Source organism: Rhinolophus ferrumequinum, chromosome 7 (assembly GCF_004115265.2).
Source record: "Rhinolophus ferrumequinum isolate MPI-CBG mRhiFer1 chromosome 7, mRhiFer1_v1.p, whole genome shotgun sequence".
Classification (NCBI taxonomy): domain Eukaryota; kingdom Metazoa; phylum Chordata; class Mammalia; order Chiroptera; family Rhinolophidae; genus Rhinolophus; species Rhinolophus ferrumequinum.
Genome location: NC_046290.1, coordinates 41,009,257 through 41,027,401, shown reverse-complemented (window position 1 = coordinate 41,027,401; position 18,145 = coordinate 41,009,257). Strand labels below are relative to the sequence as shown.

The window sequence follows — 18,145 nt, the reverse complement described above, 5'->3', positions numbered from 1 at the left end:
TTTCTGTTTGGTTTTTATTTTGATGGTTTCTACTTCTTTGTCAAACTTCTTGTTTTATTGATGCATTTACCCCCCACCCCCCAAATTTTGTTTAGTTTTCTGTGTGTTATTGTAGTTCACTAAACTTCCTTAAGAGGATTATTCTGAACTATCTGTCTGATGTAGATCTCCATTTCTGTAGGGTCAGTTATTGGATCTCTTTTAGCTTCCTTTGATGGTGTCGTATTTACCTGATTTTTCATTATTCTTGATTCCTTACATTAGTATCTGCACACTTGAATAATTGGGCTCTTCTTTCAGTCTTTACAGGTTTCCTTAGGCAGAGACAGACCTTCACCAATCAGCTCAGTTTGGGTTTCTGAGCATGTTTACTGGTAATGTCCTTGGGCAGGTGGGCCTCCTATTATGGTTTTGGGTTGAAGCAATTGTTCCAGCTTTAAAGTTGGAGATGGGGGGTGATGTACCATTGGCTGAGAAGTTGGATAGGAATGCCAACTTTGTCCCCTACTCAAATGAGGCTGTAAGATAGGCTCAGTGGTTGCCTGAATTCTCTAGTCAGGTTTACTAGATAGTTAAGATAGAGTACTATAATAGTAGATGGGGCTATGAATTAGCTTCCCTGTGCTGGAAGGGTAGGATCCAGGGTTTGTACAGCTCATTGTTTGTGGACTCGAGTCAGGCAAGAGTGCGCACTAAATTCCCTGGTTAGTGAACCTTCTTCTCTTCTGCACCCTCCATGGTTCTGGCCGAAAAAAGAATATGTATTCTTTCTAACTCTTTTTTTCTAATTATTTCTTTATTTTTCAATAATAGTTGACATTCAATATTATATTAATTTAAGGTGTACAATACAGAGGTTAGACATTTATATAACTTGCAAAGTGATCTCCCAATAAGTCTAGTACCCATGTGGCTCTAACTCTTTATAACCTGTGATTTTACATTTTCTTTTACATTTTAGTGGCATTGAATGTAACTCTTGTTTTTAAAGTAGTTTATGGTATGTAGGACTTATTACGGGGTCAGCTTTTGAAATAAATTTTAAATTAATAAGTATACCCTATGGCAAAAACAGAAACTGATTCTGCCACTGGAAAATAAATTGAAAATAAAAGACACTTTGGAATTCATAGGCCTTTTCAGAAAATTATCTTGTGAACGAAATGGTTCCAATTTCAGAAGAAATGTAAAGGTTCATGCACTTTCTACTAAAATGCATTACTAAGTCTACAGCATATTTTAAAATCTCTCTGACCTCCAACTTTCAGGAAAGTCAGATTTCTGGGTTATATTCAAACTCGTGCTGTTTGAGCATGTACTACTCTTTTTTCTATTCTTTTCCATGTGGATATTCCTTCATTTATACTGAGCATGTTTAAACTTGCAGAATCGATCTGACACCTTCAGCAAACTAATGATCAAATAAAACAATTCCCCAGACTTTTACAAGAAATGGATGGATTTGTTATAAATATATCTCAGACACTCGCATTTCAGCTGCATGTTTTTGTTTAGTGAGAAAAATTAGGGCATGGGATTTTAAATTATGACCTTTTAAAAATTTCTTTGACTTGAGTAGTATTTAGGAAAAAAAATTCAGCAGCATGGAACTTTTTTTTTTTTTTTTTTTTGCAAAAATATCTTACTAAAACCTGTTAGCTATTTTGCTTTATATGTATTTAATATTTTAATATTATAGATATGTTTTCATTTATATACTTATGTAATACATATTTTTTTAGGGAACCAACTAACATGGCATGTCTGGAAGTCAAGTCAATTTGATATTGATACCTGAGGATGCACTGCCTGGAAATGACTGATGTTTCTGGAAGAAGAACTAAGATCGACTGAGACATCAGTTCAACTAGTACCTATAAGAGATGAAAAATGCTAGCTCACATTTATTTGGAATATTTCCATTCCTTGACATTATCCATTTCATGTGTAACTACACAAAATAATGTATTTTTAGAAAGAAAAAACATATCTGCTTACTCATCAATATCTGTAAGACACTGTGTTGTAGGGTGAAAAGGAATGGGTCTATTCTAGGTTTTAAGTGTGAGCTAGCTTAATGGTTGAATTAATTCAAGAAGAGTATATATGAGCTTCATTGGTTAGAAAATCTAAAACTATGTTATAATGTTTTGTTTGCTGGAAAAACACTAATTTTGTGGAGCTAAAGGAATCTGTTGGAAGATCCCCCTTCCCACATAACTTCCTTCCACCACCCTCACAAAACTAAGCTGAAAAGAAATTTTTCTTAGGGAAACAACATGGCATACCGTGTTTCCCAGAAAATAAGACCTAGCCAGACCAGACCATCAGTTCTAATGCATCTTTTGGAGCAAAAATTAATATAAGACCTGGTCTTATATAAGACCCAGTATTATACTATATTATATTACATTACATTATTTAATATTACATTATATTATATTATACATTGTATTAAATTATATTAAAATAAGACCGGTTCTTATATTAATTTTTGCTCCACAAGACGCATTAGAGCTGATAGTCCGGCTAGGTCTTATTTTTGGGTAAACACGGTAGATGGCATAATATGTTTATTGAATAGTGTGATATAACTATGGTATGTTTATTGAATAGTGTGATATAACAGACCCCAATTTTCAAATATGATCTTAATTTAGTACCATTTTATTTTAACCAAGATGATTCAATCAACTAATTACATGTGGTTTCTTATGAAAAATAATTACAAATGAAGAATAACAAAAATACTACATGTAATGTATAAGATTACTGAAATGTATGGCCTTAAATAAAAATTTTAAAAAGTAAAAAGAATATTTGTCAATGATATATCCGATAAAGGGTTAATATCCAAAATTTATAAAAAACTCACTCAACTCCAAATAAACAAACAACCCAATTAAAAAATGGGCAGAGACCTTGAAGAGACATTTTTCTAAAGAGGACATATAGATGGCAAATAGACATATGAAAAAATGCTCAACCTCACTAATCATTAGAGAAATGCAAATAAAAACCACAATGAGATAACACCTCACCCCAGTCAAAATGGCTATCATCAACAAACAAGTGCTGGCAAGGCTGTAGAGAAAAGGGAACCCTTGTGCACTATTGGTGGGATTGCAGATTTGTGCAGCCACTATGAAAATCAGCATGGAGGTATCTCAAAAAACTGAAAATGGAACTACCTTATGACCCAGCAATTCCACTCCTAGGTATCTATCCAGAGAAATCCAAAACGCTAATTCTAAAAAAATTTATGCACCCCTATGTTTATTGCAGCATTATACACAATAGCCAAAACATGCAAACAACGGAAATGCCCATCGGTCGATGATTGAATTAAGATACTGTGCTACATTTATACAATGGAGTATTACGCAGCCATAAAAATAATGAAATCTTACCATTTGCAACAATATGGATGGACCTAGAGAACATTATGCTAAGTGAAATAAGTCAGAAAGAGAAAGACAAATACCATATGATCTTACTTATATGTGGAATCTAAAGAAAATAATAAATGAATGAACTAATCACAAACAGCCTCAGAGATATAGAGGAAAAACTGAGGGTTGCTAGATGGGGGTGGGGTGGGGATGAGGGAGAAGGTGAGGGGATTAGAAAGCAGAATCAGTAACCACAAGATTGCCACGGAGATACGAAAGTCAGTTTGGGGAATATAATCAATAATGTAAAGATTTTGTAGAGTATCCGATGGACACTTGTCTTATTAGGGAGTCCACTTCAGGGATGGTGTAGATGCCTGATCACTGCACTGTACACACCTAAAGCTGAAGCTGAACAATAATGAATGTCAAATATATATATATATATATATATACACACACACACACACACACACACACACACACACACACACACATATATAGTCAAAAGTCATATATATATGTATATAGTCACAAATATTTAGTCACATATATATAGTATATATGTATATAGTCACAAATATATAGTCTCACACACAAATATATATATATATATATATATGGTCACAAAAAGTGGAGTACAGCATTAGGAATAGAGGCAGTGGAAATGTAACGGCTGTATGTGGTGTCCGAGGGGTAGTAGATTGGGGGAGGCGGGTTATCACTTTGTGAGGAATATAAATGATAAATGTCTATTACATTGTTTTGTACACCTGAAACTAATAAAAAATGTAAAAAGATAAAAATTAATGACCTAGAAGACCATCTTAATATGGTATAAAAAGGACAGAATAAATCTAAAGAAAGTATCAGTAAAAATTTAATAGAAGAAATTATGAAATAGAAGATAAAGATACAATATAATAGAATCAATTTCAAAAACTGGTTATCTAAAAAAATAAAATAAAATTGCAAATACCTAGCAAGATCAAGATAAAACACAAAACATGAGTAAATAATATTAAGAATACAAAGAGAATATAACTATACTATATAATAGATTACAAGAAATAAATATCTTTTTCAACAAATTTTAAAACAGAAAAAAATAAATTCCTAGCAAAAAGGTAAATTATATAAACTGACTCAAAGAAAACATAGAGGCAATGTTACTAATAAGTATAGATTTTCTGTTTGGGTGAGCTATCCATTGCTGCCAATGGGGTACTTAGTTCCCCTACTATAAGAAGCAAACTATAGATGCAAACATCCTAAAAAAACAAAACAAAACAAAAAAAAACTAACAAATTGAACACAACAATACATTAAAAAGATTATACATCATGATCAAGTGGGGTTCATTTCAGGGGTGCAGGGATGGATCAACATATACAAATCAATCAATACGAGTATGATTCACTGCATAAACAAAGGATAAAAATATATCAATAAACACAGACAAAGCAATTAACCAGATACAGTATCCATTTATGATGAAAATACTTAATAGAATGGGTTTAGAGGAAAGTACCTCAACATAATAAAGGTTATATACGACATACCCTGAGCTAATATCATACAAGTAGTTAATAGTGAAAAACTGAAAGCTTTTCCTCTAACATCAGGAACAAGACAGGGAGGACCCCTGTCACCACTGTTATTCAATATAGTATTCGAAGTCCTAGCCAGGCAATCAGAAAAAAGAAAGAAATAAAATGCATCCAAAATGGGAATGAAGAAGTCAAATTGTCACTTTTTGCAGATTACATGATTATATAGAAAACCCTAAAGACTCCACCAAGAGAACTATTAGAAATAATAAATGAATACAGTAAAGTTGCAGGACAAAAAAAAAAAAAAAATCAATGTATAAAATCCACTCCATTCCTACATACTAACAATAAAATTTCAGAATAAGAAATGAAAGAAAACAGTTCCTTTTGCAATTGCAACAATAATAATAAAATACCAAGGAATAAACAAAGAATGCAAAGGACGTGTATACTGAAAACTGTAAGACATTTTTGAAAGAAACTGAATAAGACACAAAGAAATGGAAAGACATTCCATGTTCATGGACTAGAAGAATCAAAATAGTTAAAATGGCCATACTACCCAAAGCAATATACAGATTTAATGTAATCCCCATCAAAATCCCAATGGCAATTTTTAAAGAAATGGAACAAAAAAAATCATCAGATATGTATGGAATCATAAAAGACCCTGAATAGCCAAAGCAATCCTGAGAAAAAAGAACAAGGCTGGAGGTATCACACTCCCTGACTTCAATTTATACCACAAAATGATAATAATCAAAACAGCATAGTATTGGAAGACAAACAGACACACAGACCAATGGAATAGAATTAAGAATCAAGAAATAAACCCACATATGTATGGGTAAATAATTTTGGACAAAGGAGCTAAAAACATACGATGGAAAAAAGAAAGCCTCTTCAATAAATGGTGCTGGGAAAATTGGAAAGCCACGTCCAAAAGAATGAAACTAGACTACTATCTCTCACCGTGTACCAAAATCAACTCAAAATGGATCAAAGACCTAAATATAAGACCTAAAACAATAAATTACATAGAGGTATAGTTTTGTATAAGCATTCCTTTTAAAATCAGAGATGCTACTATCACTTTTTTCTATTGAAAATCAAACAGAAGTCCTAGCTCAGAAAGCAAGGTAAAAGAGGAAAAAACATGTATTAAATTGAAAGATGTCTATTTACAGATAAGACAGATTTGATTGTCTTTGTTGAAAGCCCTCCAAATCCTATAATTAGATTTAAGATCATTTAGTAAAGCTGCTAAATATGAGCTTAATATCCCACACTTACATTCCTATACAATTAGAGAATAATTTTATAGACCCAGCATCATCATATAATAAGTATTCAGAAAAGTGGTCTATTATTTGAAGGCAGACAGACATGAATCCTCTGAAATATAATGTTAAGAGGTTGATCCTAAATAAAGATCTAAGTGAGAAAGGTAAAATTATAAAGTTAATTTAAAAAAACCTAAGAGGAAAACTTTGTGACCTGGGAATGGGGAAGAACTTCTTAAACAAAACTTCAAAATTGGAGATCTAAGATGGCGGAGTAAACACTGTGCCTGCTTCCTTCTGTGAACACACTGAAATTACAAATTATAGGACAATCAACCTGGAGACCATCTGAAGTCTGGCTGAACTAAGTTTTATAACTAAGGATCTAAAAAAAAAAGCCATATTAAGACTGGTATGAGGAGCGGAGACATGAACTGGACTGGTCCCAACCTCCATGTGGTGGTTGAAAACAGGGAAGGATAGGTTCCTCCCCAGAGGAATGAAGGACCGCATCCCTACTCCAGGCTTCCCAGCCCGTAGTACTGGTGCCAGGAAAAGGAGCGCCCACAACATCTGGCTGTGAAAAACAGTGGGGATTCCAACTATCCGGGTGGGAAGGGAGGCTGCAGGAAACCCAGATATCTTCTTAAATGGTCCGCACACAGACTCACTCACAGGCACTCACCTTGTGCTCCAGAGGAAGGACAGTGACTCGGGGGGCATCAGAGGCATACGGAGAGCAGACTGAGGTATGTGGCTTTGAAACCAGGGCTGACGGACCCCTGTGTGGGGATCCTTCTCCCATGCAGTTGGACAGGTGGCTGCCATCTTTAATGTTTGAGCCTGCCGCCACTCTTACAGCCACATCTGAATCTGATTGGTCTGGTGAGCTCTGGAGCTCCACCCTACTGACTCACTGGGACCCTGCCCCACCCAACTCCCCCAATGCCAGAAGCACTTTCTCAGTAAGCAGTGAGCCCCTCCTGCATTGCACTCTTTCTTGGAAAACTAGCAGAGGCCATGGACTCCAGGCAGGCGATGACTGGCCTCAGTGTGCTCTGAGACTTTTCCTAAGTAGCTCCACGCTCAGCACTGGCACCAAACCAGAATCTACACTAACCTGGTGACTACAACTCTGCCCACTCCAGTGACTCCCTGAGACTCTGCCTCACCCAACTTGTATAACACATGAGGCCTTATCAGCGGCTGAACTTTAAGAGAGCTGGTAGGTAGCAGCAGGCCTAGGGTATCCTGGCATTTTGTGGAGTTACCCCAGGCCTGAGACTGATGGCAGACATACTTGGTTTGCAGCGTGGCCTTTCCCACGTGCCTTCAGGTTTAGCACAGGCAGCAAACAACTGTGGATTGCTTTCTAGCTCCTACCAATTAGTCCCTGGCTAGTCACAGGCAGTGGGTGACCTAGGCCTGCAATGGAGCCCCTCCCAAGAGGCCACCAACATACCTTGGGGTTGGCTTCAGACCACAGCAGACCACCAACCAATTAGCCCCACAAATGGCATACACAATGGGTGGTATCAACAGGCACCAGAGCCCACTGGATCAAATCCCACTCAGTGGAGTAACCTCCTTCCCAGGAGCCCATAAGCTGCAGACATGGCCAAATACCACAGCCCATCAGCCTGAGGGCCAGTCCCACCCATCAATATACCAATACCAATCAAAGCTCGACTATAACAGGAGGGCACACACAACCCACATCTGGGATATTCCTGGAACACCAGAGCAGACTGTGACCAGAGAGACTGTGTCAGGGCCCCACAGAGCACCTACTAGATAAGGCCACCCAGCCAAGACTGTGAGGCATAGATCTACCTCATAAATAGAAACACACACAGAGAGGCAGCCAAAATGAGGAAACAAAGAAATATGTCCCAAATAAAAGAACAGGAGAAAACTCCAGAAAAAGAACTAAATGAAATGGAGGCAAGAAACCTACCAGGGACACAATTCAAAACAATGGTTATAAGGATGCTCAAGAAACTTAGTGAGACTTCAACAAAGAGAGAGTAAGTGTAAAAAATGACATAGAAACCATAAAAAAGAAACAGTCAGAAGTGAAGAATGCAATAACTGAAATGCAAAATGCACCAGAAGGAATCAGCAGCAGACTAGATGACGCAGAGGAATGAATCAGTGGTTTGGAAGACAAGGTAGCAGGAAACACCCAATCAGAACAGCAAAAAGAAAAAAGAATTAAAAAAAAAATGAGGATAGTTTAAGACACCTCTGGGACAACATCAAGTGGAACAACATTTGCATCATAGGGGTACAGGAGGAGAAGAGAGAAAGCAAGGGATTGAGAACCTATTTGAAGAAATAATGACTGAAAACTTTCATAACCTGGCAAAGGAAATAGACATACAAGCCCAGGAAGTGCAGAGTTCCAAACAAGATGAACCCAAACAGGCCCACAACAAGACAGATTATAATTAAAATGGCAAAGGTTAAAGACAAAGAGAGAATCCTAAAAGCAGCAAGAGAAAGGCAACTAGTAACTTATAAAGAAGGTCTCATATTATTGTCAGCTGATTTCTCAACAGAAACTTTGCAGATCAGAAGGGATTGGCAGGAAATATTCAAAATAATGAAAATAGGATCTACAACCAAGACTACTCTACCCAGCAAGGCTATCATTTAAAATTGAAGGACAGATAAAGAGCTTCCCAGACAAGAAAAAGCTAAAGGAGTTTGTCACTGTCAAACCAGTATTACAAGAAATGTTAGAGGGACTTCTTTAAGGTGGGGAAAAAAAATCAAAATTATGAATAAAATGGCAACATATCTATCAACAATTACTTTCAATGTAAATGGAATAAATGCTCCAATCAAAAGACAATAAGGGCTGAATGGATAAGAAAACAAAACCCTTATATATGCCGCCTATAAGAGAATCACTTCAGATTGAAAGACACACACACACACACACGATATACAGATGATGTCTTACAGAATTGTACACCTGAAAACTATGTAACTTTACTACTAACAATTGTCACCCCAATAAATTTTAATTTAAAAAAAAAAAAGATGTGTGGTTTTCCGGCCTGACCATAGGCAATTACAGAGGCTTTCCCTGGCAGGCTTCACAGGAGAAAGGGGCCCTCCCCACACCACACCTGGTGTACAGCCAGTGCATGTCTCTGAAGGAGATGCAGTCAAGGTCTCAGGCCCCGCGCAGTGATGCTCTTCCACACACGTACAATTCCCAGGCCCAGTGCCTGCATTCCCAAGCCCTATAGAGGCGCTGGACAGACGGCTTCTTCAGGCACGTCTGCTGAGACCTCTTTGGAGAGGTAAAGGGGGAGAACCTCGAGACATTTTCCCCACTCTGAATTAGTACCCAGTACTTTCCCACTCTTAGGCCCTTCCCATTGTCCCTCCTCCCCCCCAGAAAACCCCACATAAGTTCAAGAACCATAAAAACTACTGGCAATCTTTGTTCAGAACACCCTCAACAGTGAGATGACCCCTGGTCTGTGCAGATCCCCCTGACCCTGGACCAGTGCGCCGTTCCACGGGGGAAAATGGAATACGGGTGGTAGGGGTGGGGGAGTGGGCATTTCCTCAGGTTTAGACTCTGGCTTACCACCATTGCACTAAGTGGTTAAAGGTTTAACTCTTTTAGTTTTGGCTGAGCCTGAAGCTCAAGCTGTTGTTGCTCAGCTGAGCTCCTGACAGTAATATATTTCTTAAGTTAGGTTGTATAATAAAGCTTTTGAACATCCTCCATAAAAAACTTACAAAATGTTAAGCTCCGTGGAACTCCTATGGACAAATAAGGTGAAATCACAAAGAAGCAACTGTTTAAATTATAGCTTCAGTGCCCCAGAATACAAAAAGATGAAGGAAATTATGGGGTTATCAGAAAGGTGCTTCATTCTTTCTAAAATTTGGATGCACGGTAGAAGGTAGGATACAAAGGAATCTTTTAAAGCACATAATTCATATTATAAATTTTCTCTTTTTTGGTATGAAATCTTTTAAGTAAGACTGATTTTCTTATATTTGCTTTCATATTATATTTGGGTTAAATGCGATACATTTTAAATGTTTCCATACCATCTCAGTTACTAACTACTTTGTAAAACAGTATGTGCTTATACAATGTTCTTCAACTACTTTCTTCATTCAAACCACTATATAAAGTTATATTTGTCCTTCAACTTCAACTTTGCCTCAACTATGCAGGCTGTTTCTTTCTCCTTTGGTCTCTGTCACTGCTGTGCGGATCATATTGGTTTTCATACACAGAAGTCCTTCCTGTTCCCTGAAGATCATAGTTCCCCAGATCTGAACCTTTCCAACCAGACCTTGTACTATCATAAGGGGCAAATCTAAAATTGCACAATAGTTCACGCTCTGACAGACCATGGTTTTTTTTTTATAAAAGATGAAATTATAATTTGTCCATATTGTATGATCGCCATTATACAGTAACAAATTTTTAAAGGTGAAAGACGTAATCTGTTACCCTTATTTTGATAATTCCTTATGTTTATATAGTGTGAATAGTTATAATTTAGAATGTGCTTTCACATGAGCTCATTTGATCCTTATAACCAGTCTATTAATTAGGGGAGGCAGATACAGTTATTCCCATTTTAAAGATCAGAAAACAGAAACAAAAGAAAAGGTATCTATGACAGCTTGAGGTCAAATGGCTAGTTAGGCCTGAACACAAAAAACTGGTTTTCCTAGTCCACTGCACACCTCTGAGACTCTTTACACAAAAGCTCTCCCACTTTCTGTTTCTCCTAATCTTGTGGGATAACTGTAAAATATTAAAACTAAATAAACTTGGCTTATGATAATGAATTATTTCAATCTTATACCAGTGCTTTTGACAAGTCCTGTTACTTTTGAGATAAATTTCATCATCTACACATTATTGACAACATGGTAAAGTAAGTGTAATCATGAGTTTCTCTCAAATCTGCTCTCAAATTATTGCATAGTCTCCATTTTCTTCATATGTATACCTGTAGCTTTCAGCAAAATCTTTACTTAAAATTGAACAATGCAGAAATGTTTCCACTAACATTTCTAAGACAGGAAAACGACAGCTTTAAAAAGAGAATTTGGACAAAGTAACCAGGCTTTTTTTTGAGGGGGGAGGGATTAGTTTCCTTACCTCCAAAAAGATGGAATGCTTTTCTGCAGCTTGGTAGGGGCCATTTTGCAGAGCTGGATTTCTGAAAGCTTTGTTTTATTTTCAAATATTCTTTAGTGAAGAATGTTTTTGTGGCATTGTTCAGTTCTAGAATAAAGTAAAAGAAAATAGTATTTTAAAACATTAATCTAAGTAAAATGGCAAGAACATGAAAAATAGTTATATTTTGATGATAAATTCAGATCTCTTTAAGACAGTGGAGACAAATGTAGAGCCAACTTTCTTTTTAACTCAGGCAAACATAATTCTCCAAACTCACATTTGAGGCAATTTTGATCTGCCTACACATAAGAACATACACCTAATTGAGTAGCTCCTCAGTTAGAGCCTATGCCAGCTGTGGAGAAAACAGTGATGAATAAGACACAGTTCCTGCAAGAAGACTGTAGAGTAAAAGATGGAAATAAACAAGTAGACAAAAAAGGGGAATAGTGTGTTAGGGATGTAGGAATAGAATGGCTGAAGTACAATTACGTGAGGCTCAGGAGAGAGAACGGTAATGAAAAAACCTTTTAGAACTTTTTACTTCATAATCTCTTTATTTCATTCTGTATGTGATGAATTCAGAGCATTTATTGAGTCTAATGCTGCTGATTTGAGGAAGTTTAAAAATTTAGAAATAAATTTTCAACCTTTAAGAAGCTTGCTAATGGGATTGAAAAAGAAAAAAATTCACGTGAAGTGAGCACAGACCAGAGAACACACATCATGGTATTCACTTTAACTAGTAGAAATTCTCTATATATGAGCCATGGAAAGCAAGGCACGATCTGAGCCAGACTGTTTAATGGTGCAGTTCTTGTCGGAGAGGCTCGTGCAGAGTTAGTTACTAACTTGAGAAGTAAACTATAGTCTTTCCATCCTCTCTGGTCCTCTCTTACTTTCATCCTACAATTATTGCCTATTTCTTCAGTTTCTATCCTATTTCAGGCTTTGAGCTTCTGTTCAAACCAGTTACATTAAATTTTCTCTATTTTTCCTAATTATTCCCTTGGATTGATTTTTACCTAATTCACAAGAAAAATGGATTCATGAAGTTTGTATTTAACAACAAAAGAAACAATGTATAAAATAGACTACTGTAGGCAAGTGAGGTTACGTATTAAACCTACAACTCTCTAACTTCCCTGCCCCATTCCACACCCAAGAACCAGTAATTCAAACATACAAGTTAGAGAAAAAAATATTTTCATAGTTTGTATACTCATTATGTATGCATGGAATTGTTATGGCTAGTGAATTTATTATCCTTTATGTGTTTAACAGTTAAATCATTTCAGGTTGGATATGCCCACAGTGTTTTCTGCAGCAATGCACTGCTGTTTCATTGAAGTTCACTTTGCCCACTACCTATGGGCAAAGTGAACGGCCGCTTAGTACAAGATGGTCATGGCACCATTATCTGCTTCCAAGGACTCATCAGTGTCACTCATACTGATGAAGAGAATGGAAGAAGTTATCAAATAACTTATAACTCATTCACTGACGGTAACAAATATCTTCTTGCAGGACTTATCCTTAAGCAGTGAGGACTAATTCATGGTTTTTTCTGAGAAATTAAAAATTCCATGATTGCTTTCGCTATTTGGGGTCTTTTGTGATTCCATACAAATTTGATGATTTTTTTATTCCATTTCTTTAAAAAATGCCATTGGGATTTTGATGGAGATTGCATTATATCTGTATATTGCTTTGGGTAATACGATCATTTTAACTGTATTGGTTTTTTCAATCTATGAACATGGAATATCTTTCCATTTCTTTGTGTCTTATTCAATTTATTTTAATAATGTCTTGTACAGGGCTGGAGGTATCACACTGCCTGACTTCAAATTACACTACAAAATGACAATAATTGGCAGAAAAACAGACACCCAGATCAATGCAACAGAACTGAGAACCCAAAACTAAATCCACATATACGTGGGCAAATATTTTTTAACAAAGATGCCAAAAGAATACAATGGAGAAAACAAAGCCTCTTCAATAAATGGTGCTGGGAAAATTGGAAAGCCACATGCAAAAGAATGAAACTAAACTGCTATCTGTCACCATACACCAAAATTGACTTAAAATGGATCAAAGACCCAAATATAAGACCTGGAACAATAAACTGCATAGAAGAAAACATAGGTATTAAACTTACGGACCTTGGTCTTTTTTAGAGAGGATTTTATTAATTTGACCTCATAGGCAAGGGAAGTAAAAGCAAAAATAAATGAATGGGACTATAGCAACCTAAAAAGCTTCTGCACAGCAAATGAAACCATCAACAAAACAATGAGGCTTTCAGTTTTCAGTTTTCAATCCCACATATGAGTGAAATCATATGGTTCTTAACTTTTTCTGTCTGACTTACTTCATTTAGCGTGGCAAGATCCATCCATGTTGTCGCTATTGGCAGGCAGTATTCGAACAAGACAAACAAACAAAAACTCATAGACACAGACAACAGTTTAGTGGTTACTAGAGGGGAAGGGAAAAGGGTGGTGGTAGAAGAGGGTAAAGGGGGTCAAATATATGGTGATGGAAGGAGAATTGACTTTGGGGGGTAAACACACAAAGCAATACATAGATGATGTATTATAGAATTGTACACTTGAAACCTATATAATATTACTAACCAATGTCAACCCAATATAATTAACAACAACAACAACAAAAAACAATCCAATTAAAAAAATGGGCAGAGCAACTGAACAGATACTTTTTATAAGAAGACATACAAACAGCCAAGAGATATATGAAAAGCTGCTCAACCTCACTAGCAATAAGGGAAATGCATATCAAAACTACAATGAGATAACACCTCACATCTGTTAGAATAGCTATTTTTAACAAGACATGTAATAACAAGTATTGGAGAGGTTGTGGGGAAAAAGGAACCCTCTTACACTACTGGTGGAAATGTAAATTGATACAACCACTATGGAAAAGAGTATGGAGGTTCCTCAAAAATTAAGAATATAATTACCATATGACCCAGCAACTGCTCTTCTGAGTATCTACCCCAAAAATCTGAAAACATTTATCTGTAAAGATATATGTACCCCTATGTTCACTGTAGAATTATCCATGGTGGCCAAGACATGGAAACAACTGAAGTATCCTTTGATAGATGACTGAATAAAGAAGATGTACACATATACTGGGGGTGCCAAAAGAATGTATACAAGTGGACACTTTGGTCAACATTGCTTAAGCAATAGTTCGCCGTACTCAGAAGTGTCTGGACGCTGATGGTAACCACTTTGAGCACCTCTTGTAATTGTAGAAGTCAAATGTGACTTGTATTCATCTTTTGTTATCGGTATATATTATTACAATTTAAATTTCTTTCTTAAAATGTGTATACCTTTTCTTGGCACTCTCTGTAGAATGGAATATTACTCAGCTATAAGAAAAGATGAAATACTGCTATTGGCGAAAACATAGATGAATCTTGAAAGTATCATGCTAAGCAAAATAAGTCAGACAGAAAAAGTTGAAAACCGTATGATTTCATTCACATGTGGGGTATAAAACTGAAAGCAATAAATGAATAAGACAAACAAGTAAGAAAAACTCAGAGACACAGAAAACAGTTTTGTGGTTATCAGAGGGTAAATGGGAGGGGGCAGGTAGAAGAGGATAAAAGGGGTCAAATATCGAGGGTGCCAAAAAAATGTACACAAGTAGACACTTTGGTCAATGATGCTGAAGCAGTAGTTCGCCATAATCAGAAGAGTCTGGACGCTGATGGTAACCACTTTGAACACCTCTTGTAATTGCACAAGTCAGATGTGACTTGTATTCATCTTTTGTTATTGGTATATATTGAGTATTACAATTTTAATGTTGTTTTGCTTTCTTAAAATGTGTATACATTTTTTTGGCACCCTCTGTATATGTGACAGAAAATGTGACTTTGGGTGGTGAACGCGCAATATCTAGATGATGTGTTATAGAACTGTACACTTGAAACCTACATAATTTTATTAACCTATGTCACCCCAATAAATTTAATTTAAAATATCCGATAAGTGGTATTGTATTAACAATTAACTCTTGGACAAACTGGCTTGCAACTTACTAAATGCTCTTAAAAATGAGACCAGAGTGAAGGGTAAATGAGGATTTCTGTGGGAGGTAATATAAACCAAGGAAAAGAGATCGCAACTCAAGAATTCCTATTCCTCCCCTTTCTCTTTCTCCACATCCCGCCTTTAGAGCTTGTGGCCACGTCCTAATATGTTGATACAATAACCAAAGGATGCCATTGCAGTCCCTTTGTTATACTGAAAACTTATTTGGAAGTGACAGAATTCTAAGACACCAGATCAAAAGGACATTCTTGTAAGAGTTGTCCAATAATTTCAGTTTTGATAACGGGCCACAAACCACTTTTCCTAGAGGGTAGGTGAGAGTAAAGTAAATTAATAATGATGCCTGTGATACTTCTGTATCTTAGCTTCAAGGAACTTAGTGCAGTTTTAAGCTATATTTAACATAGACATGTGGTTAATGTATCAAAACAGGAAAGGGTTCGTAAATATATTTAGAGTACCTAAGAAAATTATGATCAGAGAAATTATTAAAATCTGCAAGAGATGACAGTTGTAACTACAACACTTTGTTGAACATACACACCGTATGTGTCCATAACATAATCTTATGAGACCAGCAATTTAACTACATTTGATCTGAAGGGCCTTTGGAGAAAAGAGGACACAGAAGCCCTGGTCCCACTATTGCTGGGCCAAGTAAAAACTGGGTTCCAATGCCTCCCAACTGTGGAATCCTTTATCAGCTGTTGAACTTCTCTTTGTGCTTACTTTCTGCCCCATCTCCTGCAAACATTTATTTTGCACTTGCTATGTACCTGGTACTTTGCTGGTCCATCTAGGAATATAGAAATGAATTAAATGAAATTCCTGTCTGCAGGGCATTGTACTAGATCACTGATTCCAAAATGCATGTCTGCAGCCTGACTATGCATCAGAAACATAAAACCATAAATTCTAGGACCTTGCCTAGATATACTGGAACAGAAGTGCTGTGGATGTGACCTAGGAGTCCCTGTTTTCTACAAGCTCCTTCGGTTATTATGATGCAGTGTCAGATTTGATAACCACTGGATAATATCATCTTAAATCCTTCTCTGTTCTAAAATAATTTCTTTTACTTAAATATGTTAAACCTCATCTCACTTTGCTATAAACTATACAAATCCCAAGGATGCTATTCTTTCTGTAGAACTGCACTGCCCCATTCTCATGGCATTTGAACTTGGCAATGCAGGATTTGGCAACAAATAAAATGTTCAACATTACATTTCTAATAAACAAGAAAAAGATGAACAGACCAAAATAAAAATGGACATTTTTATGATAAAGCATTTAAAACAGAAAAAAAGGTTAGCTCAGAGTACAAAGAAAATAAGAACCTGTATACTGCCATTTGCAATAATTTTGAAGCATAATTTTGCAACATATCTAGACTTAAAACACACATAGGCTTTAACGACTTCTGGAAATCCATTTCAAGCAAATTTTTAGAAATTTGTACAAATATTTATCCACATATATCAGCAAATAAATGATAACTAAATTAAATGTCCCATAATAGTAGATAGCTTAAGTAGGTTATGATATAATCACAAGAATTTTAAATAAAACAAAGAAGGTTAAAAGCTTTATTATGTACAATTTGATCTCGTTTTTTTTTTTTTTGTAAAATAGATGATTACGTATGTGTAATCATTTATATGTGGTATCCTTCTGAAAGGATACTAAATGTGATCTTTAAATAGTAGGACTACGGAGGATTTTGAGCTTATAATTTTATTTGTATGTTCTGATTTTCCTATAATGAATTATATTACTTATATAATTTTAAAAGTTATTTTTATAAGAAAACAAGACCATATTTTTGGCTGTCCTAGCATTGTTGCTTTCCCTATTTTATACTCTGATATTTCCTCAGGTTTTATAAAAGAATACCATAAAACGCAATGTTAGAAAACCTGATACTGCATTTGCTCTGAGGATGTTTTTGAGGATATTGCCTAATCCATCTTTCAATATTCTTCAGAGGAGAAATCACATTTTAAAGTGCCAGAAAATCCTTTGCTTACCCTTAGGAATTGCTGTATTTCTTTTCATGGATCACGAGAATCATTTCATTGTGTACTTTTATTTTTCTTCAGGCAGCCAGAATGTTTAAAACGAAATGCTTCACCTAATTGTAGTTACTATGTAGGTCCATATGGCTTCCATATCAGCCATCCACCCTTACTTGGGCTTTATAGTCCATTTCAGTTAATAAATTCCTTTGTCCTGCTATTACACTGACTATATCTTTTAAAACACCTCAAATCTTTTTGAGATAGGGTATGATTATGTAGGATAGTCCCATTATTATTCCTAGCTTCTAAATGACAGTACACAACCAAATATAGTCTCCACTAGAATAAGTATTCCCAATATGATTTACTTTAGAAGAACCAATTTTGAAAATAAAGGAAAATATGGCGTCATTTTGATAAATGGACCAAGAGAGACTTGCGTCATTACTGTTTTAAGACATTACAAAAAGCAATTTAAAAATACCTATCAGTGTTAAATTAGATCATAGAAGGCAGGGACAGCATCTATCTAAATCACAATGTAAACTGTCTAGAGACTTCCTATCAAAACAGGCTTTTCAGTAAATGCTTTCTTGCATAGATGGTCGGAGATAACATGG

The 18,145-nt window shown here is 35.9% G+C and overlaps 1 protein-coding gene across 3 annotated transcripts in view; it reads right to left on the bottom strand.

The window, feature by feature from the left end:
• Positions 1-18,145, bottom strand: part of RNF180 (ring finger protein 180) — a 140,078-nt gene that overhangs the window by 19,278 nt on the left and 102,655 nt on the right. For all 3 annotated transcript variants that reach the window (XM_033111097.1, XM_033111096.1, XM_033111098.1), the window contains one exon: positions 11,381-11,506. In XM_033111097.1, the coding sequence (XP_032966988.1) occupies positions 11,381-11,506 (126 nt within the window). The remainder of the gene's footprint in view (positions 1-11,380; positions 11,507-18,145) is intronic.